Below are 23,569 nucleotides of genomic sequence, written 5' to 3' on the forward strand. Positions count from 1 at the left end.
GCAACAAACTACCTCATTTTCTAGCTAACAAACCAAACAGCAACAAAATATCTACAAGCAAGCCAAATGAGTAACTTAAGGTTAACCTTAAAACAGCTAAATGTTAGCCAAACATAGCAACTCCTAGTTAAAATATAATTACCCAGAAAAAGCAAAAACCAGCAAAAAACGAATAAGTACGGTGTTAGCTGAAATATTAGCTAAAACGTTAATGTATTAAAAAAAAGAGCTAGCCAAAAATAATCAAAATACTTTTAAAGGATAACCAAAGAAGAATATTTAAATTTCAAACTAAGATTTACATAATCATTACAAGTTATCTGTGCAGAACAGCTCATGGTTAGCTAGAAGATAGCGTCAACATTCAATAATTGCAGCTTTTCTGTTGAATCTGAAGCCGACCAAAATATAATTGAAAGGCTAAAAGCTCGGCAAACTCTATACTGTCACTAAACATGTCTTTAATGAACTGGACGTGGAGTCAGTATCTGTGAAGAAATTGCTAAAACATAGCTACAATATACAAAATAATTGTATTTTTCTCATAAAACAACACCTGACCGTGTCAGAAATACTGCAGTGCAGTTAAAGAGGCTAACAATAGTCAAAGTAAGTCAAAGAACAACCTGGATTGCTAAATGCTAAAAAAAACAAAAACATCTAAAGAAAAGTTAGCTGTAACACGACTACATTTATCAGACTCAGACCTGATGAATGGCTTCAGAAATTGCCAGATTTTACCATTGACTTCATTTTGCAGACAGGTGGCATGGACCATTTCTTATATATACGGTCTATGTGGGAGACACAGTGCGGTCAGCAGCGCCACACACCACGTCTTCAGCAGCATTGCATTTAAAAACACTTAGAAAGGAGGAAGTGGAAAAAAGGCATAAAAGATCAGGGCATTTACACATTTTGTCCAGGAACACTTTGGCCTGATTTGGTCTAGAAGTTAATTTTGTAGCATTAGTTCCGTCAGCCTGTGTTTGTTAGGTTTGAGTTCGTACAGTACATGAGGAAAGTGGACGGTCAATTCTCCTTAGGACAAAGCAGAGTGGGAGTGAACCTTAAGGCCTCGGTGTGGTCTCAGCAATAGAAAAACACATTTAACCCTCTAAATACTACATTCAAAAGTCTCCTGTAATGTTACTACCATAGATGCTAGCTCATACAAAAGGTAAACATGACTTTTACTTCATTAAACATTCCTCATTCCTATGAAAATAATACATTCCCTTGTCAGGATACTTTAGGAACTTACTGCAGTCGTTTCACAGAACATGACGTTTTCTACTCAGAACTGTCTATGGGCTCGTCCACCACCTCCGAACCAACACTGACTGGTAGAGGATCTGTGCCGGCACCTTTCTCAGGGGACTTTACCAACCCCTGCTTATTCTCTTTCAGTCCTGTGTTTCTATTTGGATCCTCTGAAGTGTCGCTATCATTGGTTTGGGCATTAGATGGCGTGCTTGTCAAGGCTCCAGCGTGGGTTTTCATGTGTCCCTGTCAAAAAAAGATACAGCAGAGGATAGTTAAGTAAAGTCCTAATCAGCAGAACTGTTGACTTGAGACTGGACACAGAGTTAAGTCTTACCTTAAGTCCACTGCGGCTGGCGTATGCCTTCCCACAGTGGGAGCAGCAGTATGGTTTGTCTGGACGTGGAGGCTGGTTCTGTGGAGTGGATGGTGCTGGGACTGAAGTCTCTGTGTTCTCTGCAGAGTGTTCTGACACTTCATGACCTTCCTCTGTCAGGGTGGCCTTGTCCATCTCTGGGTCCAAGGCTGGTGAAGTCTCTGTGGGTGCGTCTTTATCTGGAGCAGCATCTTCTTCCGCTGGAACCTGTGTTGCACTGCCACGAGCCTCCTCCTCTGGGGCAACACTGGGGCTCGCAGGTGGAGTAAGTGCTGGGGAGGGATTTCCTGGTGGAGGTTTTGGCATGGAGTCAGTGCTCGTTGTTGGTTTGTCTTCATCAGTGCTAATCTCTTTTTGAGTTGCACTATTTTCAATTCTCTTTGAAACACATAGCGACAGAGGAATGTCATCAGCCAATGCAGCACCATTCACAGCCGATGAATGAGTAGCAGCTAAGACAGCTTTGAAAAGACTGTTGCTGCCCGGGTCAACACGGGTCTCCTCTTCCTCAGAGTGCACAGAGCTGTTCATTGGGCTTCCATCAGCTAAGGTGTTGTCTTCCAGATGCAGGGGGTCCTCAGCTTCTCCCGTGGTAGGATTATGGGTCAAAGGTGACACGGCACTGGGTGTTAGGTCCTCAGATTCCTCAGCCTTCACATCAACAGCTGTGGATTTCTTAGGAGTGGACCCTGATTTAATCACGTCATTGGGAACCTTTGTGCCTATTGTTAAGGCCAAGGGATGGAGCTGTTGAGACTTGGAGGAAAAACTGGAATCATTTTCAGCCTCGTCAAATCCTGTACCTTGGGTTCTCACTGCATCCTCGGGTGGCACGTCTCCATCAGGAGGTATTTGGCCTCCAAGGTGCAGGCGGATGTGGTGCTGAAGAACCAAGGCGTTCGTGAATTTTCGTGGACACAAAGGGCAGGAATTCAAGGCACGGGCATTTGGTGGTCTTGACCGATGAGTGGCCAGGTGAGCTCTTAAACTGCCCTTTGTGGAAAAGGAGCGGCCGCACAGCTTACAGGGGAATGGACGTTCTCCCAGGTGTGTGGCCTGGTGCAAGCGAAGGGCTCTAGGGCAGCTGAGGACACGCAAGCAAACACTGCATTGGTTCGCAGCCTGGGCACCGGAAAGTGCAGTGGCAGCTGCTGTGGTCGATGAGCCAGAACCTGAGACCCCCTGGCTGGACAGCAGTCCTCCAGCATTGGCACTCGGGCTCAGGCCAAGTGCAGCCAACATTTCCTTGCGGTAGGCACTGGAGGTTGTGCTCAGATCATGACCACGTGTGTCTCCGTTGGCTTCAACGTGTGTTTGTGAGGAAGTGGATGGAGAGGAGGCCGAGGACGAGGCACCTCCCCGTGGTTGTTTTTCAAGTTTCTGTACCAGCCTCTGCAACTTCGAGGTGTCTGAGGTCTGGGTGGAGGTGGTGGGAGAGGACGAGGAAGGGGACGAGGTTGTTTGTTTGGGAAAAGGTGGAAAGGGGAAAGGTAACTGGTGGGAAGTGAGGTGGGAGGTGGACGGGTGGCTTCCAGGCCGAAGAAGTGCAAGGTGATGATGAGAGGTGCCTCCTGGGAATAAAATCTTGGGGAGATGGGCAAGTTGCGAATAAGGGGAGGTTGCGTGAAGAGAAGAGTGTGGAGGTGTATTTTCATCGAACCGCTGCTGTTTTGCACCTTTGAACTGGCTTCCAAGTGAAGAGGAGGAAGATGATGATGAGGAGGAGGGCAGTACAGTATTTGATGCACTAGCTGCTGCAGCCGAGGCTCTGTTCAGCTGGAGCAGTGAATGTGCCGTGGACAACAGCGCCATGTCCACTGTGGGAGGCAGAGGTAGGGAGGAGGGGGAGGCCCGAGCTGATGCACCAGACAGGAATCCCAAAGCCATGTTTTCTGTCATTCCAGGAATGCTTCCTTTGACTCCATTGAAGGGCTCCTCGTCGTCAGCCCTCCTTTTTCTTCTTCTCTGGGCAACCCCAGGGGCAGCTCCACTCTGTGCTTGTTCTGACAGTGCTGGGGGCAACAGAGAGAGGGACAGCTCTGGATTCTGTTCCCTGTGGCGCAGGAAATGGGCTTTGAGGTTCCCTCGTGTTGTGAAGCGGCTCAAACAGACTGGACACTGGTAAGGCCTTTCGCCTGTGTGTGACCTGAGGTGGATCTGGAGTGAGGAATCACTGCTCAGCACTTTCCCACAGAATCGACAAACGTGCTGAACTCGTCCTGATGATACAGCGGAGGGGAGGGCGGAGCTGGGATGAAGGTCCTGGGAAAGGCTGGTGGACGGCAGGGGAGGGGTGGAGAAACTGATACTGTTACTGTGGTTGAACGAGGAGGTGTTGGACGATTTTTCATGGAGGTAACGTGGTGTAAGGCCCAACGATAAGGAGAGTGGGTGTAGGGAGGCAGCAGAGGGACTGATGGTGGATGTAATGGCTGATGATGAAGAGGAATGTAATGAGGAAGAGGTAGAAGAAGAAGAGTTTCGGCTGCCATTGACATTAGAAGACACTGATTTGGAGATACTGGACTGAGGGAAGAGGGAAGACGAAAGGCCACTCAGAAAAGGTGTGGCTGTGGTCACGGGGGTGGCAGTGGAAGGATGTGTTGGTGACGAAGATGCTCTTCTAGTAGACTTCTGGTTGTTATCTGCACCACTGGCCTGAGAATTATTATCCTGGCCCAAGACAGCCCCTCCTAGTCGTAGAACCTGCCTACAAATCTCCTCTGTTATCTGCATTTGGTGGATTTGCCTCTCCTGTAGAACCCTCAGCTCCTCAAGGAGAACTGCCAAAGTCGGAGGCACTTGGATCTGCTGCGGGTCTGAGATGCTGGAAGACTGCTGCTGTTGGTGACCTGGACTGATGCTGTCCCGGGGAGGTACCACACCCTGGGAGGATGTGGAGGAGGAAGAGGATGAAGAGGAGGTATTGGTAGTGGCTGAACTACCTATTGTGGGGGAGGTCATGATGGAGTGAGAATTTCCTTGGTGGGACAGGGTCTGTGAGCCTGATGTTTGATCCAGTGGTGAAGGAGAGTGAGTTTGGGAAGACAACGATGGGTGAGGAAAGTCTGGAGAAAGGGAAGAGTGGGTGTTTGGGAGGGAGGTGGTGAAGGGCGCAATGTGGCTGGGCCAGTGGGGAGGAGGCGAAGTCTCGCTGGGTAAGGAAGGCGCGTGGAGCCCACCAGGGGATGGGCGAGGGGCCAGTGGAGGTTGGCAGTCTTGGAGAGAGCTTGGGGATGAGGATGAGGATCCTGATGATGTCACTTCAGAGCCGAGGGAAGTGGAGGGTGACTTCATTCCCAGGTGGTTGTCTGAGAATTGATAGAAACAAAAGAACATCTTAGAAACGACTCATCAAATGAGAACTTCCTTTAAAAGTTGTGTTTTCTGTGTTTTAATAACCTTTCTTCATGAGTTTGTAATATTTGTTTTTAACATTTGTGACCTGACCAGATGGTCCAGTTTCAACTTCAAAAGAAATTCCTGCCAGGAAATGGCCTTGGACAAGCAAACAAACAAGTGGAAGAAACTCCACAAGTCTTTGTCATGTCGCGTCTCAATCTGTGCTCCCCACAGTAAAAAAAACTCCTCAAACATCTTGCACACACACAAAAAAGCTTACAGACCACCTTGTCGCTATGGTGACACATTTTAGAGGACAATGGGCATCACCAAGACAACCCATAACCCCTCTTAACCCACCCCCCTCCCTGGAGCAGTTACGTCTTTCATCTCCTCATTCACCCTTCCCCCCTTACGTCACAGTGGAGGTGAAGGGTCAGGCCATGCTAAGGGTTCTGGGCACTGTCCAGACACTCTGATTGGTCAACCAATCTAACCTCTGCTGCTCAGGGGTCAAATTCTTTCAGAGTCTTTAGCATAGAGTGAGAAAGAGTAAAAGAAGAAAAAAGACGGGGGAGGGTCACAACAATGGAGAGACAAACTAACTATTCCCTCCTGGAGAGATATAGTGATGGTGTGAAAGACTGTACCTTTGTGAAATTCCTGAAGTGTGGGCTAAAAACCCAAAACCTCGTCAATCAAGAAAAAAAAAAACTAAAAAACTAAGTCTTAAGACTCCACTGTCATTTGTGGAGGTTTAACTCCTAAGAACCTTTGCTGCACTTGTGCCGCTGCTGTAGCTCTCTTTCTCTCCACTAAATCTTTTTTCCCATCCTTCTCAACACTCACCCACCCCAACTGTGTAGGAGTATACAGTCAATGGGGCTGTAGGCAGGGAGGGGGGCAACAAGAAAGAAAGAAAGGGGAGGGAAGTATTGAGGAGCTGCAAAATGAGGGGTGCATGAGGGAAGAAAAGCATGGACCAGGAGCAGAAAGAGAAGAGAATGGCAGGGTGGAAGATTAATCTTTAGCAAAAAAAACACACTGTCTTTCCTTCTCCCCCCACTCCCTCTCCTGCCCCCCTCCTAGCCCTGCACCTTATTGTTAACAAATAAGAGAGTGCTCTACACCAATCAAAGACCTCCAGCAGTCAGCACTGAGCAGCCTGTTGGTCTCCTACAGGCGATGCCCAGTGCAGGAAAATGGCCACAGATGTATGTTAGTTAATCCCACTGCATTCACTTTACAGGGACATGTTTATTGGCCCCTGCCTTAGGGCCTCAGGCCTCTGTTACTGGGGTCCATTAAAGTGAATGGATTGGCCAGAGGGGGTGTGGTGCGGTGGTTGGGGGGAGCTCAAAAGTCCAACTTTTAAAAATCAGGTGGGTTTGATGCACAAAGACATGTTACTTCATTCATCCATTTTCACTGCTAAGTTCTTCAGTTCAGGGTCATGGGGCGACAGGTCCCCCGTCTATCACATTAAAGCAAACAACCGTTCACACTTATATTCACTCCTTGAGTAAGTTAAGAGTTACAAAATAAACTTTTTCCTGCAGGTTTTTCAACGGTGGGAGAAACTGGAGAGCCCTCCTCTCAGAACTAGACAAGAACATGGCAACTCCACACAGGAAAACCACAGATCATCACTAGGACTTGAACCGGTGACCTTCCCGCAATAAGGCACACTCACTGAAACTTAAGATAAGTAACACTATCCTTTAACCTACATATCAGACTTACTCTACGAGTGGTTCCTGGAGAACTTGGTTCTAATCCTAGTTCTTCAGCGACTCTTCACACGAAGAGAAACTTTAAACGCGGTGTTTCTTTCTTACCAGAAGAAGGCTGCAGACGTGGACCACCCGGATCCGCGTTGACGAGATGCTGGGGTCTTTTCTGTTTCCGGCGTGACATGATTCACGGCTGCTCAGAGCGCAGAAAGGGGGGCATCCGCCGCTCCAAAGTTGCACGGTTCTCCTGCGCACCAGGACGCACGACTCCTGAAACGCATCCAAGCATCCAACCGTTCCCAAGACGCGCAGCACCAGCAGGATTGGGACAAAAACGCTATAAAGTGCTTAAAAAGTGAGTTCGAAGTCGAGGGGGTGAAGGTCTGCACCGACTCATATGAATGAGCCGTGTGAGTGTGCGTGTGTGTGCGCGCGGCTGTTTGGTAAAGTCTTTTCTCCCCCTTCCAATCTGCGCTCCTCCTCTCCCACACTGCTCTGCATGCACATACAGGACACACGGACCCACACACAGAGAATATACGTGCACACACCTCCAAACACACACATACACACAGACACACACACACAGAACCACTCCTTGTTCCTCAGTCATATTTGCATGTGAATGGCGTGTAACAGCAGCCTCTCTGCTCCTCTCCTTCCCTGTCTGTTCTCCGTGGCTTTTATTTTCCTTTTTAACACACTCACAGCAGCTATAAACTTTCTTAATGACAATGAGCTGTCGAAGCTACTGCGTGACACAGAAAAGGCCATTCTAAACGGCCTTATTGTCTGGACAAGGTGATTCTGACCATGGTGATTTTGAACATGTACAATAACGTGTAAAATAAGTTTGAAGTCAGGTCTTAAATGTGAGGCAGTCTATCAACACTGCTTCCACAAAGGCAGATACGCTTCTTAGAAAAAAGGCAATTAGGTCTGAAGGCTGTGGTTTGCTCACTTACTTAACCCAGTGATGGGGTCGAGTGTTTAGGGTTCTTGCCTTACAGGGAGTAGATCACTAGCTCAAATCCCAGAGTTTGTGTGTTTATGTGTGTGAGAGTTTACGCTAATCACTTCAGTTTCCTCCAACAATCCAGAAACATAAAGGCACAGGTGACATTTTTACACTAAATCAACCACAGGTGTGATTATGAGTGTGAATGGTCGGTCCTTTCGTGGACGGGAGAACTGTCCATGGTAGAACTGCTGCACTTATCTGATAACTGCTGGTCCTCTGAAATGGATTCAAGTGGTACACAATGAACAAATATAGACTTTTCATAATGACATGTTTTTCTATGCATTTCTCAGTAGGACAATGTCAACATTGTCCATCTCCACTTATCACTGCAGTATGGCTTTAAAGACAAACGAGGAAGATCTGACAACTGATTGAGCAGGTCAGTGTCTTTACACCCAGTATGTTTTTTAAAAAACTGCAAAATAAACACGGTTAAACAAAAGCAGAAAAGTGAGTCGAAACATGACGTAGTTAACTTAGGCACAGATATAGACAGATCTGCAGACCACTAAAAACAAACCCTGCTGACTGTTAAGCAGCTCAGGTCTCATAACCAACCTTACTAAATTTAGTAAAGATGTTTAACAAACACTCGCTTTTTAAAATACAATTTCCAAAGCAGATGTTTGCCTCCTGTCCCCATATTTCTGAACAAATAAACAAGGATTCAAAAATATATTATTTGTCCATTCATTGCTTTTTTTTCAAAACCCAGATTTTTGTTTTTATTACATTTGTAGGATTAAGTGTACCAACTTTTCCGGGGTCAGGGGTTACTGTTATGTAAATAATTTTTATTGCTGATGCATAAAGCCATCAGTTACAGAGGCCTGTCCTGACCTCCCACCCCCACAGGTCTGTTTGGCTAAATCCTGAGTCTTCACAACGGGCCACGGTGCTCTTTGATTTCTATATAGGGCCAATTAACAACAACTGTGCAATGAGTGGGGGCCCACACATGCATGTATTTCATGCGTTATCACCAAGTGTATTATAAACCCCACCCTTGCTCCCATTCACCCACCCTTTTACCCCACCCACATTAAAAAAAGCATCTTACACTGGAGCTCTATTTAAAAGGCAGAGAATAGATGGGAATCTTTGACAATGGCCTGCTGGACACAGTTGAGTGAGCATCTCCCCCTCTCTCACTATGAACCCCCGGATCCACTGCTGCACAGCACAATGCCCCTCTTTCACCCCCTGCCTTTACTCCTGTACCACGTGGAGAAATGGATAAAAGAGAGAGAGGCAGAGAAAGAGAAAAAAGGTGGGAGGAGGAGAAGGGGGAGGAGGAGAAGGCGGAGGGTCATTTTTAGGTTGGTGTCTCACATTAGACATATATCAACTTAGAGACTGGAGATTGAAAAACAAAAGCAAAGACCACATGTTCCTTAAGAGCTACAGGTCTGTGTGATTGTCCAAGTGACACAGGAGTGGTATGACACAGAAAGACATTGGGAAACTGTCACTGAATTAGTCTGGGTGTAAGTGTTTATTGAAAGAAACTTTACTTATGTATAGTACTCAAATAAAACAAAATAGTACAAAATAATCTAAATCTGATGTAAAACAAAAGTCAAGAACGAAGAATCAGCAGTTTTTTTGTGGCTGCTTTATTTTTATTTTCCTTCATTTTCCTTTGTTTAGAAACAGAACTACATTTTTAATTGAAATGTCACATTATTTAGCTTACATAACATTATTTTTAACATTGTAATTACTTGGGTGTTTATATGGTTTGACCTTTTGCATTTTGTAATCATTTTCCTTCTCTGCGATGAGATGAGATAAATCATCCATCTAATAAATCTTTATGAAGACGGGGGATGATGAATGGATGACAAAAACCTCATATTTTGCATTCATTTTTTTAAAAAGTATTTTGTAAGTCCAAGATAGAAGAAAAGATAATAATAATAATAATAATAATAATAATAATAATAAGCAAACACAAATAGACAGATTTAGCATAGAACGTTTGGGGCCAGAACGTATAGAAGTGTTTATATTCAAACTTACAATTTCAGGTAAAAATAACAGTGACGTCTGTCTTCCTAATGAATGCCTTTATTACATCACTTTCAAGTTATTAGAAATTACATGTCACAACGTCACTGACGACACTTATAAATTAGCGTTTTGATAGTCAAAGTCTTTCAAGCAACACCTTTTTAGGTTTAACCATTAAGTTATTCTGTACAAATGTAAAATTAATATATTCAGATCAATGCTAACTGTAATAACTGGTCCCGTAATCAAATAACGGTTATACGCGTTCGTCATTGCCGTTAGCCAATCACAAGACGTCGTTTAATTGGCTTCACCTGTTAGCAACAGTACCTGGTAACGGATACGTTTACCTAAATAGGTAGGTTGATTCGATTGTAGTCGTCTAAAAAAACTGTTTATTATAACTGTCCACTTAAAAAAATGTAATTATATTTTTCTTTTAAGCGTTAATATAACGTTGCGGATGAAAACTGCCCTGACGTCAGGTTTTGCCTGCCTCACGCTATTGCTCGGCTACGCTGCTATGCTAATGCTACGGCCAGCATCTAGCCTGTCAAAAGCAACATTTAAGACATTAAATGTAGTCATTTTCATGCGATAATTTGTTAATTGTTTTAAATGAATGCGGGTACACCAACTTATCGTCCGCAATATTAATTTTATTGGGTAATTGATTAAAGTAATGACCTATAATGAACAAGTACATTTTAACTGTTAAGTAAACTGATTTTTAAACATTCTCTGTTGTTAACATTAATTGTATTTCATTAAACTCAAAGTTCTTTGGTGTTTGCTTTGTTTTCATAAATTTCCATCAAAATTAATGAACGTGATAAGGCCAAGTCCACATCACAACCCATAATTTTCTGAACCTCAGTGTCGGTGTCCTTCACAGAGAGTTGATTCAAGACAGCTAAATCTCTGTTAATTACAAGACTTTTTTCCATCTTTCACTGCAGTCACACTCATGTCTCTGTGCGATGATACACTCCTGTGCAACTTCCCAAAGTGCCGCTCCAAGTTGTGTGGCTTCGCTTGGGTCACAGCCTGCTCACACGTTTTCTGTGATCGGCACGGGTCAGGTGAGTTCAGCCGATCTCCTGTCATCTGCCCGGCATGCTCCTCTGCCCTCTCTGGGAAACTGGACATCGTGAGGACAGAGCTGTCGCCCTCTGATGAGTACAAAGCCATGGTGCTGGCAGGTTTACGACCAGACATAGTCCTGGACATCAGTGCTCGTGCTCTGGCCTTCTGGAGCTATCAGGTATAATGTCTTTATTGTCTCTATTATATGTCTTCCTTCTATGCCATCCTTCTTCATAAATAACCTGCATCTCCCGTGTAAAGGTCAACCAGGAGCGCATGTACCAGGAGTACAGTATTTCACGGGCTGAGGCACAGCTGAAGCAGATGGAAAAGGTATTGAACCAGCAGAACCAGTGCAGAAAATTGGAGCTCAGTGCCATGAGAGGAGAAATCTCTTCACTAAAAAAGGTAAATTAGATCTGCAGTCAAACAAGAAAGGCCTGTGATTTTGTAAAGATTTGTTTTAAAATGTTGAAACTGACTAAAAAGGGGAAAAGTCCTAAGTAAGTTGTAAGTAAGTAATCAAATTGTTATATATTATAAGAAGTTTAAGCAAAATGTTCAAAAAGACCCACGTATTACAGACGAAAAAAATATTTCTAAAATGTAAAACATATTTCTATATAGCCTACAATAACTGGAAAGACTAAAAAAGACTGAAAAACTACTGGGTCATTTAGATGTTGCTTGTGATTGAAGTGATTGAAATTTGAGGCATATAACAAATAGAATGACCTCTCCAAATTCAGGCAGAGGTAGTGGTACAATAAGAGTCTTCTGAGATCCAAGAATATTTTGAGAAAAACTTAAGTACTCTCCAGTATAACTTAAGTGAGACCAGTTGGAGATGGTAAGGAATCAGATCAACATCACAGTTAAAACAAAAAATATTATATGTATTAGGGGCTTGATTTTGAAATTGTGCTTCAACCAAAATGAAAATGATTTTCATCAGGTGATGGAGGAGTATAAGAGGAAATACAGCGAAGTGTCTGAGAAGCTGATGGAGAGAAACAGGCAGTACCAGAAACTCCAGGGTCTCTATGACTCTCTGAGGCTGCGGAACATGGTGGTGAAGAGAGAGTCACAGCCACAAACACTACGTCCAGAATTCAACACTGGTAGGAAAATGTAGAACCTTTACTGACAAGAGTTTTATGTCAGCTTGAAAAATGTGGTCTTTACGTTTAGGCTGTCCTTTGGGCTAACTTAGTCTTCGTGGCCTCATGTTTTGTCATCTGATAGCTAATATCTGGCTTTTGGAAATAGTTTGCCTGTTTTGTAAGTGTATTTATTCCAGTGCTATATTTGAGTCATCTTAGCTTACCACCAAGTTAACAGATATGTTTTAGCTTACTTTTATCACATTCTACGATCTGATCTGGAACTTGTCATCTTTAGCCCTTTTTTGACTGTTTTTGCCCCGTGTTGTTGGCAGTTTGTTCACTTCATTGTGGGTCAGTCAGCTAACACGTTAGAGCTAACAACTCTTTAAGTGTATTTCTTGGCTTACTTTGGATAACATTTGGCTTTCACTTTGCTATTATATAAAGCTAACTTTTAGTTTATTAAATGTAGTTTCTATTGTCTGTCCAATTTGATAGGCTTGGGTTTAAACCCATTAGATATGGTTTATTCTGCATTGATTTATTGAGTTCTAAAACAGCATTGGGATCAAATGTATGCAGTTTTTTTTTTCATGCTCATATTTTGGCTTTCTGTTGAAAAGTCTTGACAGTTTTAGTTTAGTGCTGATTGTCTATGTCAGTGATTTTGACTGAGTTAACAAAGAGAGACATCCATCATCCCCCTGTGTCACCTAGGGACGGCTCCAAAGGTGACGACCCCCCCGAGAAGCCCCCAGTTCCTGTTCACTGACGGAGACTCTTGCTTCTTCTCCCCCATGCAGCCTGATGGAGCCAAGCCCTTCTTCCAGCTCAACTCTCCTGTCAAAGAGAATGTTCAACCTTTCTTGAAGAAGCCATAAGGAGAAGTGGTTCTATTTTCACTTTTGTCTAAACCACCTTTATGCGTTCAGTTAATATGGTTCCATTGTCATTTATTTAGAACCAGTTATACAAGTTGCTTTACTGTTATTAATTTAACTTAACTTATTAACACGTCAATGCTATGCAGCAAATGTTTTAGTCTTGTTAAGAAAGATAAAAGTTCAGTCAAAATAAATTGAAATCCAAGATACACAAATAGTCTAAGTTTTCTGTTCCGTTCATCATAATTTAATGATTTCCTTGGCAAACAGTCAGAACCTAAAGGGACAGTTATAGTTCAATGCTACAGTCTAACTGCTCCATTTGGAAAATCTTTGTTTTTACCTCCAGGTGGCAAAGGCGTGATCAGCTGTCAGCTGCCCCGTTTGGTGTCATTGTCTATGAGGTTAATTTGAACAAAATCCTTTTAAATAATTTAGCAAAAGATCTAGAACAACATTCTTCTAAGTAAACCTGACATTTAGTCTCAGTTGTCTAATATTTTGTGATGGGGTTTTGAAGTGCAGCTTTGAATGTTTTTACAAGCTACAAAAAGTCAAAATGAACATTTGTTGACAGTATAAAAAAAATTGACTTACAAAAACATATCCATGCCCCCCAACAGCGAGAACATACCAAAAAAATGTTTTTTATAAATATAAACATGCCATCTTTCTTAAGACAATGCAGTATGATAACTATATATACAACAAAACAACAACAAAGAGACAAACATTGGAATTTCAGGTTCCCATAATTAAAAGTCTTATTGTTTTCCTAGCCTCATTCACACCGAGGCTTGTAGCTGACAGAGGCAGCGATCTGACTTTGGACGTTCTGTTTCTTCCCGTTGACAATCAGCAGCAGAGGAGAGTCCACTCTGATACTCCTGAAGTCAAACACCTAGCAGAGAGAGGCTTTGAGTCCAAGTCGATCAAACAAAATGAATATTTTATTTTAACAACAAGCCTGAAACACCTACCTTGTCTTTGTGGGTTATATTTTGTCGCTTGACCTGAGGTTCTGGGATGGCTACACTGTCTCCTATCAGGACGCCCCAGCTGTCTGCGGTGTTGTAGACCATAACCACTATACACGTCTCCTCTTGGTCCACCATTCCAAATGTACTGATGAGAAAAAACCTAGGATTTCAGAATTCTGTTGCAACAGACAGAGAAGCATAGGAGGTTTGAAGAGGAAATCTGATGCACTCACAAGGCCATGCGACCATCACAGGCCAGACTGAACACCACCTTCCCCAGGGCGGCCACACCGGCATTGTGTCCATGCGAGAGCGAAGACAGGGTCCGAGGCTCAAGGCTGCCAACACGGCCGGCAGGAGAACGAAACTGAGGGGAGGAGCAAGGGCCTAGGGCGGAAGTGTTGAGGTTGGAGAGCATGTTCCTCAACCGCCGAGCTTTCACCTTGCCCTGAGAAGAAAAACAAAGTGACAGAACCAGAATGGGAAAAAAGCTTTGACCATACATCAGGTTGGGACATGAAGTTTAACTGAAGAAGTTTATCCATAGGTGTCATAGGAGCATTTTTCATTATTGCCAGGGCACCACCAGAATGGGAAAAAAGCTTTGACCATCCATCAGGTTGGGACATGAAGTTTATCCATAGCTGTCATAGGAGCATTTTTCATTATTGTCAGGGCACCTTTTTATCAAATATTGTTAGTCATTAACTAATAGCTAAACTATTTTTATGCTATTATAAAGATGGGTTTGAGGTGTTTTCCTCTTTTAGTCAGAACATCTTAGAAAAAAGTTACTTTAGGGCTGGCTTAAGGCTAATGCTGAGTTGTTTAAGTTTTCATGAGTTTAATTAAAGGACCAGCCAGGCTACAAAAAAGACTGGATGCTTGTTTTGAATAGGTTTTACACTGTTGATTGTTTTCTACTGGACTGTAACGTGACCTTTATTGTTCTCAAAAGCATCTATGATTGAAATGTTTTCTGTTTTGGATAAATTGTGCAACTAAATGACCATACCAATATTGTGGGGTAAAACGGGGCTTTGCTGCCACCTTGTGGTTACAAGTCACACATCAATTAACCTTGTTCTGAATGAGGTCTGTGACTTTCTCCAGATACTCCAGCAGCTGCTTCTCCCTCACAGGAGGATCCCCCATGCTGGGCTCCAGTGCCGCCGCTCGGCTGTAACCCTCCAACGCCGACCCAAACATCTCCTCATACTGGAACAATGTGGCCCTGTTGAAGTGCAGCTCCGGGTAGAAAGCAGCAGCTCTGTCCACCTTTTCCTTTAAAGGTAGAGAATCCAAATGATGTCACAATTGACAGAAAACGGTTTGAAATGTTTTTTTGCATGTGCATGTTCTTACAGACTGTGCGTAGGCACTAAGAGCTTGTTGACACAACTGTGGGTTCTGTCCACAGGAAAAAAACATGGACACGTAGGCATTTCCCAGGACAACTGTCGATAGAGCACATTAGCATTTTATTGTTTCAGTAGCTGGTTAACATCCTGTGATCCTTAAAAAACTTTCGTTTGAATTATTTCAGAAGGTGAAAACCCTACTCACACCAGGACGTCCCATCAGTGACATCCAACTGCACAGCTTGTCGGGCCAAGTCCACACTCTCCAGCACCATTTTGCCATAGGTGTTGGAGTCGGCCACCGGCAGCTGCCTCAACAGCATGGACAGGCTACGGAGAGACACTTTGTTTTTGCTCTGCAGAGGCAGGAGACCATGCACACGTAGATCAGTCCATGTTGAACCTCTTAGGAATGTTTCCAGTATCATGTTGACTCTATGCCTTTAAAGAATTACAACAGGTGTGTTCATCCAGAAAGATGTCACCTGTCTGATTGCTCTACCTTCTGCAGTGCTCCCTCAAAGTAGTTCTTAGCCTTGACCAGGTCTTCTTTTTTCCAGTACTGCTCCCCCAAAATATTCCACGCTTCGTATAGCCTGGGGTCCAGCTTCAGAGCCCGGGAGAGAGACTCCTCTGCCATGGCACTGTAGTCTGCAGAGACATTAAGACACCTGGCTTTCTGCAGCAGGAAGTCTGCGTTGTCTTTGTAACAATCTGAGCGAAAATGTGAGAAACAATGAGGGTCAGGATAGAAATGAACATGTCTGAAATTCGGAAAAACTTTTACAATCACCTTCATTCTCCTGCAGCCTCATCAGCGTCTTCTCCATCTCCTGCAAGACATCGTTTTGCTTCAGGGCAGCGTCCTCTAGACCGCGAGTGTCAAAATAAAAATCTCTGAACTGGTACAGTTCATCCACCAGCTCCTGTAAAGAGATGGAGTGCAGTGGTGGAGACAACTTTTAATGGATCACATTAATGACACAGTTTCTGACTTCTGCTAAAAAAAAAAGGCACCAAAAAGATGCGAAACATTGTAAGATCCTAGATGGGAGAAAGTTCCAGACATTCTTCTTCTTCTCACTGTTATCTAAAACTAATCCACCTGTTATTTCTCAGTGTGATGTTGGTTCGGTCAGAGCCATATGATAACCAACAACTTTACATCACCGCTCGCATGTTCATAATTGTTCCGTTCCAGTGATGGGCCACATGAAGCCAGGTCACCTGGAGCTCTTGTTTAATATCCAAAACCTGAGCTACAACGTTGAACCAAAGCTGCTCTTCCCCTGGAACAATAAAGTGGAGGAGTAACCCACATTCTGGATAGCTGTCTACATATTTAAAATCATTAACAGCCAAATGTGCAGGGAGCAAAAACATCTTAAATTTTGTCCAAACATAACGAACAGGTTTAGCTAACTAAAAATATCAATTGTATTCAAAAAGTGACAAGTCTTGCCTTCATTATCTGCAGTTCGTTTTTCTCAGTGAGCCGCTCGCTGCTCTTCTCTTCCGCCATCTTTTCCTTGGTTTTTAGCAACAATAGATTCAGTCTTTCAGCGGCAGAAGAACTAAGTTCACAGAGTTAAATACCAAGCATTAAATACATGGTTCTGATAGAAAATTGCAATGGGGAAACAGTAATGTATCTGTTAAATTGCTAATGCCTTGTTTTCACGCATAAGTAACGGGGCTTTAAATTTCAGTTACACAGGAAGTTGGAGCTGTCCGTCGCAAAACTAAGGCCAACAGGAAAGCTGAATAAAATGGCAAGGAGAGTGGTTATTGGATACTTTTTCTGTCAGGCCAAATGCAGCAAATCCCTATAGAACGGGTTTTATATTTTTTATATTTTTACGAAACACATTTGCTTTATCCCTTTGATTATTATACGTGGGAACCTTTCAACGTTTAAAGCCTGCGACTGGCCCGACACTGGCGCCTCACATTAGTGTCTTCCGGTGGGAAACGAATAGCGCCTGTTTGTGCCGCGAACCTTTTGAATTCGTACCGGGATTCGTGTATTTTGGGTTAATCCTCAACTCGAATGTCATGTCGGACACATGGAGCAACATTCAGGCGCACAAGAAGCAGCTGCACTCTCTACGGGAAAGGCTGCAGCGGCGGCGGAAGGACCCGGCACAGCATTCTTCAGGTAGACACAAAGCAGCCGTGCGACCAAACACAACCACACTCTCTAGTATCCTTCCTCATTTTGAAGGAATTATAGATTTTATAAAGTTTAATAAAGGGAGGCGAATGTCCTGATATGTTCCCAAAGCCCACGTGTCTCGTAGTTGTAGTGTTTACAAAATCAGCAAAAAGAACAACGAACAAAATGTTCACACATTAAAGTTTATTAGTTTTATTTATCGTTGTTGCGCTTTGGTTTTTAAATATCTTTATTTGAAATTTAATTTAAAAAAAACCCTTGTGATCACAACTTATTTTTTCTAATTTCCGGAGTTTGTTTTTGTCACCATTCAGATGGAAGTGGCAGCACAGACGCTTCCACAGCCAGGAGCGACAGCCCAGCACCGTCAACTCCGTCCACATCTCAGGAGGAGACGGCGAAGCCCCCTGATCCAGAGCTGGAGAAGAGGCTGCTGGGATACCTGTCTGACCTGAGTCTTTCTCTGCCTGCAGATTCTCTCACCATCACCAACGAACTCACCACGGTGAGTCTTTGATTTCTGTGTCTAACTCTTTGACATCACCCACCGACAGAAGAGTTACTTCACTTATCAACATGAATGTAGAAAAAAAATCTGTAGTTTTGTAGTAAAATCTGTAGTTTTCACCTCAAACTTATTTATTAGACTGATGGACAAAGAAAGTTACTTACTTACAAACATTATACTATTTTTGAAAAGTATACATTCAACTGAATGTACTGTCATTTTTTACCTTTTACCATTGCTAGACTTTTAATCTTTTAAACTTTTTAACTTTTAATCATTTTCTCCTAATTAAGAACCCTCTTTGTTTATTTTGTCATGTTCTTTTTTTGTCACATATACAATTTGCCTGGATTTTCTGCCTTCATCTGTCATTTCCTCTTTGTTTTAGGAAGTGTATCAACTTCTCTGAAATTTAGTTTGTGCCTTTTTGTGTTAAATTTGTGTCATTTGTTGTATTTATGTAAACGTTTGATTCCATTTCTCTCACAGTCTGAATCTGCTGTAAGTCACAGCTGCATCCAGAGCCTCCTGCTCAAGTTCTCAGCCCAGGAGCTCATCGAGGTCAGAGAATCCACCTCCGGCTCCTCCTCCTCCCCCTCCACAGTTGTCACGGCTGTGGATCACACTAAATTATGGCCGATGATCGGGTCTGCATCAGGGGCTGGAGCCCAGCGCTCAGGAGTCAAGAGAAAGGCTGAAGACCAAACCAACAACCCACGACCTGGTGGATTCTCACCCTCCATACAGCGCTCAGCTTCTCCACCACACTCCTCCGCCACCTCCATCACTCCAGCCTCCTCCTCACAGATGGCAGGACCTTCAGCATGTGGGAGCGGGGCGGAGAAGAAGGGAAGGAGTAATAAAAACCAGTCGTCTCATGTGGACATGGAAATCGAAAGCCTTCTGAACCAACAGTCCACAAAAGAGCAGCAGAGCAAGAAGGTGACAGAAGGTTGAAGTTGATCAAGGTCTTTCTGAGCTCTGACATTTTTCTCCCAGGTTTGACACAAGTGTCATTTATCTGTCAGGTGAGCAGAGAGATTCTGGAGCTGCTCAACGCCAGCACAGCCAAAGAGCAGTCCATCGTGGAGAAGTTCCGGTCTCGCGGTCGGGCTCAGGTCCAAGAGTTCTGTGATCACGGGACCAAGGAAGAGTGTGTTCGCTCGGGGGACACGCCCCAGCCCTGCACCAAGTTACACTTCCGGTTTGACACAAACCTGCACATGTTGATCAGAAAATTTTGAACATATGTTTTATTTCACTTTTTTGATTTTGGTATCACTGGTCTGACTTTATTTATCATGAAGCTAATTCTATTTAAGTATTAATGGTTTAATTAAAGTTTCATCTTTTAGCAGTTTGTTGCCGTTTGGTCTAGCAGTGGTATGTTTGGACTAACACTGTGTAATCGATAAGCTGGATTTTAGCACTGACTTTGCTTTTTTTCTTATTGCTAACTTTTAGTTATCCTTGAGCTAACTTTGTTATCAGAGTTATTTTTAGCTACTTTTGTGTTATACCTAAAGCTTTTTCTGGTCTAACTTTTGCTATCCTTTGGCTAAAATTCAACCGTGTAAGCTATAGTTTAGTTGAAAGCTGTCTTTTTAACTCTATTTTTACAAATTAAAGTTTTTTTTAAGTAAATAATAAAAGACTGTCTTTAGTGAGTGACAATGTTTTCACTCTCCTCCTGCAGACGCATCATCAACAAGCACACAGACGAGAGCCTGGGCGACTGCTCCTTCCTCAACACCTGTTTCCACATGGACACATGTAAATACGTCCACTACGAGATCGACAGTCCCCCAGAGGCAGAAGGCGGCCTACTGGGACCCCAGGCGGGCACCACAGAACTGGGGCTTCACGCTGGGGACACAGACAGCAACGTGGGAAAACTCTTTCCTTCACAGGTAGACTTTTAATACCTTTTAACAACCATCATCATTAATTTTAGCTATTTGGAATAACTTCAAGCTAATTGCTTTTCTTGGCAAAATGTTTGCCTAGCAAGGCAATTCTAGCATAACTTTTATATCTTTGGCTAACCTTTAGTGTTTCTTTAGGCTAACTATTAGCTTTTGTAACGTGTCTTTCAGCTAAAAATGATCTATTGTGGAAATCTTTTCAACAGCAGTTTCTGCAGAATTCCACCATTTTCCTCAGTTTTTGTCTCATTCCTCCGATCTCTCCAGTGGATCTGCTGTGACATCCGCTACCTGGACGTTTCCATCCTGGGGAAGTTTGCAGTGGTGATGGCCGACCCTCCGTGGGACATTCACATGGAGCTGCCGTACGGGACGCTGACAGATGACGAGATGAGAAAACTCAACATTCCCATCCTGCAGGACGATGGTTTCCTCTTCCTGTGGGTCACAGGCAGGTAAAGAAACCTCCACCTTTTTTTTTTTTTTGCTTTTTCTTTCTTGTTCTCCTTTTTTCTTCCATTTGTTGTTTCTTGTTTTCTCTCTCTTTTTGTTGTGAAGATCTTGTTGCCTTTACTATTTAATGACTTTAGTCCACCTTTGGGTTTTTTTTTGTTTGTTTTTTCTTGCTTTCTTTTTGCCCTGTTCTATTTCAGCACTAACATTACAAAAAGTCCAGAAACAGTTCCACTTTGTGTTTGAGAAGTTTTATAAGTTTTTCACACTGATTTATTTTTCTTTTTGTTCCTGAAGAATAAAAGCCCCAGGGCATTATTAGCCAATCCATTTTCGAAATGCTGATTGTATTTCAACTGTTCTCCACCAGGAGTCTCCATTAACCCACTCCTGTAGAATAGTTTGTTGTGCGTGTGTTTACCAACCCAGAAAGTTTGTTCTGTTTTTTCTACAGAGCCATGGAGCTGGGCAGAGAGTGCCTCAGTCTTTGGGGGTGAGTTTTTCAGCTTTATTTACTCTGCAGGTACTGAGTATAGGTCAGGGGTCACCAATGTGGTGCCCGGGGTCACCTAGTAGCCCTGGTGAAAAATTGTACTGTTACTGTGCTTTTTGAATCAGTTCCACTTGCAGTGATATTTAAAAGGGTGCAATGACGATAATAAGAAGAGTGTCTACTGTTATATGTCTCAGAACTGATTATTATTACGGTGTTCAGAAAGTCTGTATTAAACAAGTAGCTAATTACTAAGTGCCCTTGAAGTAGCTCTCAGTTTCAATAAGGTTGCTGCCCTCTAGTGTTGGTACATTTATTATGAATCAATCTTTGTTCATGTTTTTTTTCTCTCAAGATTATCTTTCCTGTCTTTTGTTTGTCTCGCAGCTACGAGCGCGTTGATGAAATCATCTGGGTGAAAACAAACCAGCTCCAAAGAATCATTCGCACCGGGAGAACTGGACATTGGCTCAACCATGGGAAGGAGCACTGTCTGGTATGGTCACCAGCTGAGAGTGTTAGCCACTATTGTGCCGAAACATGACTAAAGATTAGCTTAGAAATGTGCTAAAGTTTGGAAGTTCAAACATACACAATGTCGAGCGAAACGTTTGTTAAAAGAAGCGATGTCATCCTTGGAATAGCAGCTACGACACAACGGCTTAAATCAGTCCAAAAACGGGCCATGTTTGTGATATGTTGTAGTGAGATGCTGTTTCTTTAATTTATCTCTCATTTTACTTTTTCCCAAAGGCATGTTTAAATCAGTCTCCTGTGTCTGTACTACTGTAGACTACGTTGCCCCGCCTTCCTTCTTTCATATAATGGTATGATAGTGCCCATCAAAGTAAAGTCATGCTCCTGCCTGCATGGATTAGCCTGATCAGGAGCAACTGTCAGCTGAAGATTAGATTAGCCGTTTTTTTTTTTTTGAGTGACACATCACTATTTTCAACAGTTTCCATTCCCGTGTATTGGATCAGTTTCGATCCCCAGTGTCAGATAGAGCCAGTTCTCGTAAGGTGGATATAAAAGTAAGAGTTAGCTGAAAATACATTAAAAAATATCGTCTAACAGCTAAATGTTAGCTTACTTGAAAGTGAGTGAACAGTGTGTTTAGAGTCAGGAGGTCAATGTTGTCTCATCTGTCCTCAGGTGGGAGTGAAGGGAAACCCTCAGGGATTCAACCGAGGTCTGGACTGTGATGTCATCGTGGCAGAGGTTCGCTCCACCAGTCACAAACCAGATGAAATTTACGGAATGATTGAGAGACTATCACCGGGCACCAGGAAGATTGAGCTGTTCGGTCGACCGCACAACGTCCAACCCAACTGGTAATACTGTCGCTGTCTTCTTTTCTGTGTAGCTCACAGCCAACCTAGAATATGTATCGAATCAATCCATGAAACTGTGTGCTTTCAGGGTCACTCTTGGAAACCAGCTGGATGGGATCCATCTCCTGGACCCTGAGGTTGTGGCCCGCTTTAAGAAGCGCTATCCAGACGGAGTCATCTCCAAACCTAAGACCATGCAGTGATGACCACTCTTCTGAACATGTTTTTTTTTTTTTTAACACTGAACCAGTCATTCCTCTGGAATTTTTTTTAATCACCCCTCCCACCCCCTACACGGCAATAAATGGACTGTTGCAAAACAAATGCAACTTTTAATTGATATCAAATACTGTTACAGTACAGAGTGAAGATCAATCATCTGAAGATGACATGTGTTTTCACCCACCTCACAGGGTGGAGTGATCTGTGTGGAACAGCCAGAGACGGAACCTTGGAGTCCATTACCTGTCTCCAGTCTGAGAACCTGAGCTCTCTGTCTCCACTCACTGAACTCTGACCTTCTGTCTTTTTCTGCCACTCGTCTCATAAGTTAATAGATTAACATGACTGATATTTAAAAATTGACAGTCAATTCCCAGCTACATGAAGGTAAAGTTGGACTCACTCCTCTGTTGAAGTTGGTTTGCTGCCTGAAAGGCACTGCTCATTATACAAACATGACATTGATGACATCATAGCTATAATCCCTTCATAGATCCTGATCCCTACCAGAGTGAAGCCGACTTCAGCAGACACCTCTGTAGAGTTCAGCCCTTTTGAGGTGTCAGACACTTCAGGGCGATGTTTGAACTGAGTTGCTCCCAGATGGTCTTCACACCTGAGGGTGTTTATTGTGTCCAGCCAACAGTCACAGTCAGGTAGACTATAGTTGTGGGTCAGCTCTGAAGCAGGGGCGGTGATTAATTAACTTAACAGAAACTACAACACATCTATTTGACCTAATAAATGCTCATCACAACAAACTTGGTCTGTTTAGTTTTTGTCTACACTGACTTTCCTCTTCTCAGAGAATAATGAACATTATCTGGTACCATAGTTTGCTTTTTGTAATCGCTGTGTTTTACATTCAGGAACAGGAGCCGCCATCTTTACTCTCACCTGGTTTTCACCAGAACAAGACATCCTTCTGTGCAGACTTCCTGTCAGGTAAGTGGGAAATATAACTGTCAATATACATGCACTGTATACTACAATGTTACAAGTCGACAAGTCGGTCCGTGAAAACCCACAGCATGGAGGGAAACTATAGAACATATATTTGTGTCTCAGCGTGTTTATGTCATAGTGTGTTAATGTCACCACTTCCTGTCCACATTTAATGGTCTGATGCCGCCATCTTGAGGTTTCCTGACATGTTCATGTACTCTATGCATTTGTCTTTCTAAATACACAGTGTATATATATATATATATATGTATGTATATACTGTATATACGTGTGTGTATGTGTGTATATATATACATATACAGTATATGTGTATATATATATATA

The 23,569-nt window shown here is 43.1% G+C and overlaps 4 protein-coding genes across 7 annotated transcripts; 2 read left to right on the top strand and 2 right to left on the bottom strand.

The window, feature by feature from the left end:
• Positions 1–306: 306 nt before the first annotated feature.
• si:ch211-212k18.5 (sal-like protein 3) lies at positions 307–8,012 on the bottom strand. Its single transcript, XM_008323704.3, has 3 exons — positions 6,820–8,012; positions 1,601–4,950; positions 307–1,509 (listed from the first exon to the last, which is right to left on the bottom strand). The coding sequence occupies exons 1-3, from the start codon at positions 6,896–6,898 to the stop codon at positions 1,294–1,296; spliced, it is 3,645 nt and encodes a 1,214-aa protein (XP_008321926.1). The 5' UTR covers positions 6,899–8,012; the 3' UTR covers positions 307–1,293.
• Positions 8,013–9,871: 1,859 nt separating this feature from the next.
• Positions 9,872–13,042, top strand: ccnb1ip1 (cyclin B1 interacting protein 1). Of its 2 annotated transcripts, none has more exons than XM_008323027.3 (5): positions 9,872–10,109; positions 10,711–11,015; positions 11,099–11,245; positions 11,793–11,958; positions 12,661–13,042. In XM_008323027.3, the coding sequence occupies exons 2-5, from the start codon at positions 10,719–10,721 to the stop codon at positions 12,822–12,824; spliced, it is 774 nt and encodes a 257-aa protein (XP_008321249.1). In that variant the 5' UTR covers positions 9,872–10,109; positions 10,711–10,718; the 3' UTR covers positions 12,825–13,042. The 2 variants fall into 2 exon arrangements, with proteins under 2 accessions (XP_008321249.1, XP_016892323.1); XM_017036834.2 differs by lacking the exon at positions 9,872–10,109 and adding an exon at positions 10,144–10,173.
• A 7-nt stretch (positions 13,043–13,049) lies between these two features.
• On the bottom strand, positions 13,050–17,309 carry ttc5 (tetratricopeptide repeat domain 5). Of its 2 annotated transcripts, XM_025057177.1 has the most exons (10): positions 17,183–17,309; positions 16,631–16,742; positions 15,962–16,094; positions 15,671–15,882; positions 15,374–15,524; positions 15,173–15,264; positions 14,888–15,091; positions 14,041–14,255; positions 13,808–13,952; positions 13,050–13,728 (listed from the first exon to the last, which is right to left on the bottom strand). In XM_025057177.1, exons 2-10 carry the CDS (start codon positions 16,688–16,690, stop codon positions 13,609–13,611), a joined length of 1,332 nt encoding a protein of 443 aa, XP_024912945.1. In that variant the 5' UTR covers positions 16,691–16,742; positions 17,183–17,309; the 3' UTR covers positions 13,050–13,608. The 2 variants fall into 2 exon arrangements, with proteins under 2 accessions (XP_024912945.1, XP_016892318.1); XM_017036829.2 differs by lacking the exon at positions 17,183–17,309 and having other exon boundaries at positions 16,631–16,844.
• mettl3 (methyltransferase like 3) lies at positions 17,191–23,040 on the top strand. Of its 2 annotated transcripts, XR_522492.3 has the most exons (11): positions 17,191–17,326; positions 17,659–17,849; positions 18,342–18,794; positions 18,881–19,056; positions 19,549–19,762; positions 20,045–20,232; positions 20,685–20,723; positions 21,111–21,219; positions 21,879–22,057; positions 22,146–22,666; positions 22,773–23,040. XR_522492.3 is itself a non-coding variant. In XM_008323009.3 (10 exons), exons 1-10 carry the CDS (start codon positions 17,224–17,226, stop codon positions 22,258–22,260), a joined length of 1,767 nt encoding a protein of 588 aa, XP_008321231.1. In that variant the 5' UTR covers positions 17,191–17,223; the 3' UTR covers positions 22,261–23,040. The 2 variants fall into 2 exon arrangements, 1 of the variants encoding a protein (XP_008321231.1); XM_008323009.3 differs by having other exon boundaries at positions 22,146–23,040.
• The last annotated feature ends 529 nt before the right edge of the window (positions 23,041–23,569 follow it).

The sequence above is a fragment of the Cynoglossus semilaevis genome, chromosome 1, assembly GCF_000523025.1.
Source record: "Cynoglossus semilaevis isolate Cse_v1.0 chromosome 1, Cse_v1.0, whole genome shotgun sequence".
Taxonomy (NCBI): Eukaryota; Metazoa; Chordata; class Actinopteri; order Pleuronectiformes; family Cynoglossidae; genus Cynoglossus; species Cynoglossus semilaevis.

What these genes read in the sequence shown, in the direction of transcription:
- si:ch211-212k18.5 (XM_008323704.3), bottom strand. Translation starts at nt 6,898, where the DNA reads ATGTCACGCCGGAAACAGAAAAGACCCCAGCATCTCGTCAACGCGGAT. An exon ending in ACGTCTGCAGCCTTCTTCTG is followed by an intron (nt 4,951 to 6,819) that starts GTAAGAAAGAAA and finishes ATCAATTCTCAG; the next exon opens with ACAACCACCTGGGAATGAAG. An exon ending in CCAGCCGCAGTGGACTTAAG is followed by an intron (nt 1,510 to 1,600) that starts GTAAGACTTAAC and finishes TTTTTTTGACAG; the next exon opens with GGACACATGAAAACCCACGC.
- ccnb1ip1 (XM_008323027.3), top strand. Translation starts at nt 10,719, where the DNA reads ATGTCTCTGTGCGATGATACACTCCTGTGCAACTTCCCAAAGTGCCGC. An exon ending in TGGCCTTCTGGAGCTATCAG is followed by an intron (nt 11,016 to 11,098) that starts GTATAATGTCTT and finishes TCCCGTGTAAAG; the next exon opens with GTCAACCAGGAGCGCATGTA. An exon ending in AAATCTCTTCACTAAAAAAG is followed by an intron (nt 11,246 to 11,792) that starts GTAAATTAGATC and finishes GATTTTCATCAG; the next exon opens with GTGATGGAGGAGTATAAGAG.
- ttc5 (XM_025057177.1), bottom strand. Translation starts at nt 16,690, where the DNA reads ATGGCGGAAGAGAAGAGCAGCGAGCGGCTCACTGAGAAAAACGAACTG. An exon ending in TTAGTGCCTACGCACAGTCT is followed by an intron (nt 15,092 to 15,172) that starts GTAAGAACATGC and finishes CTACCTTTAAAG; the next exon opens with GAAAAGGTGGACAGAGCTGC. An exon ending in CAGACCTCATTCAGAACAAG is followed by an intron (nt 14,256 to 14,887) that starts GTTAATTGATGT and finishes TTTTCTTCTCAG; the next exon opens with GGCAAGGTGAAAGCTCGGCG.
- mettl3 (XM_008323009.3), top strand. Translation starts at nt 17,224, where the DNA reads ATGTCGGACACATGGAGCAACATTCAGGCGCACAAGAAGCAGCTGCAC. An exon ending in TCACCAACGAACTCACCACG is followed by an intron (nt 17,850 to 18,341) that starts GTGAGTCTTTGA and finishes TTTCTCTCACAG; the next exon opens with TCTGAATCTGCTGTAAGTCA. An exon ending in GAGTGCCTCAGTCTTTGGGG is followed by an intron (nt 20,724 to 21,110) that starts GTGAGTTTTTCA and finishes TTTGTCTCGCAG; the next exon opens with CTACGAGCGCGTTGATGAAA.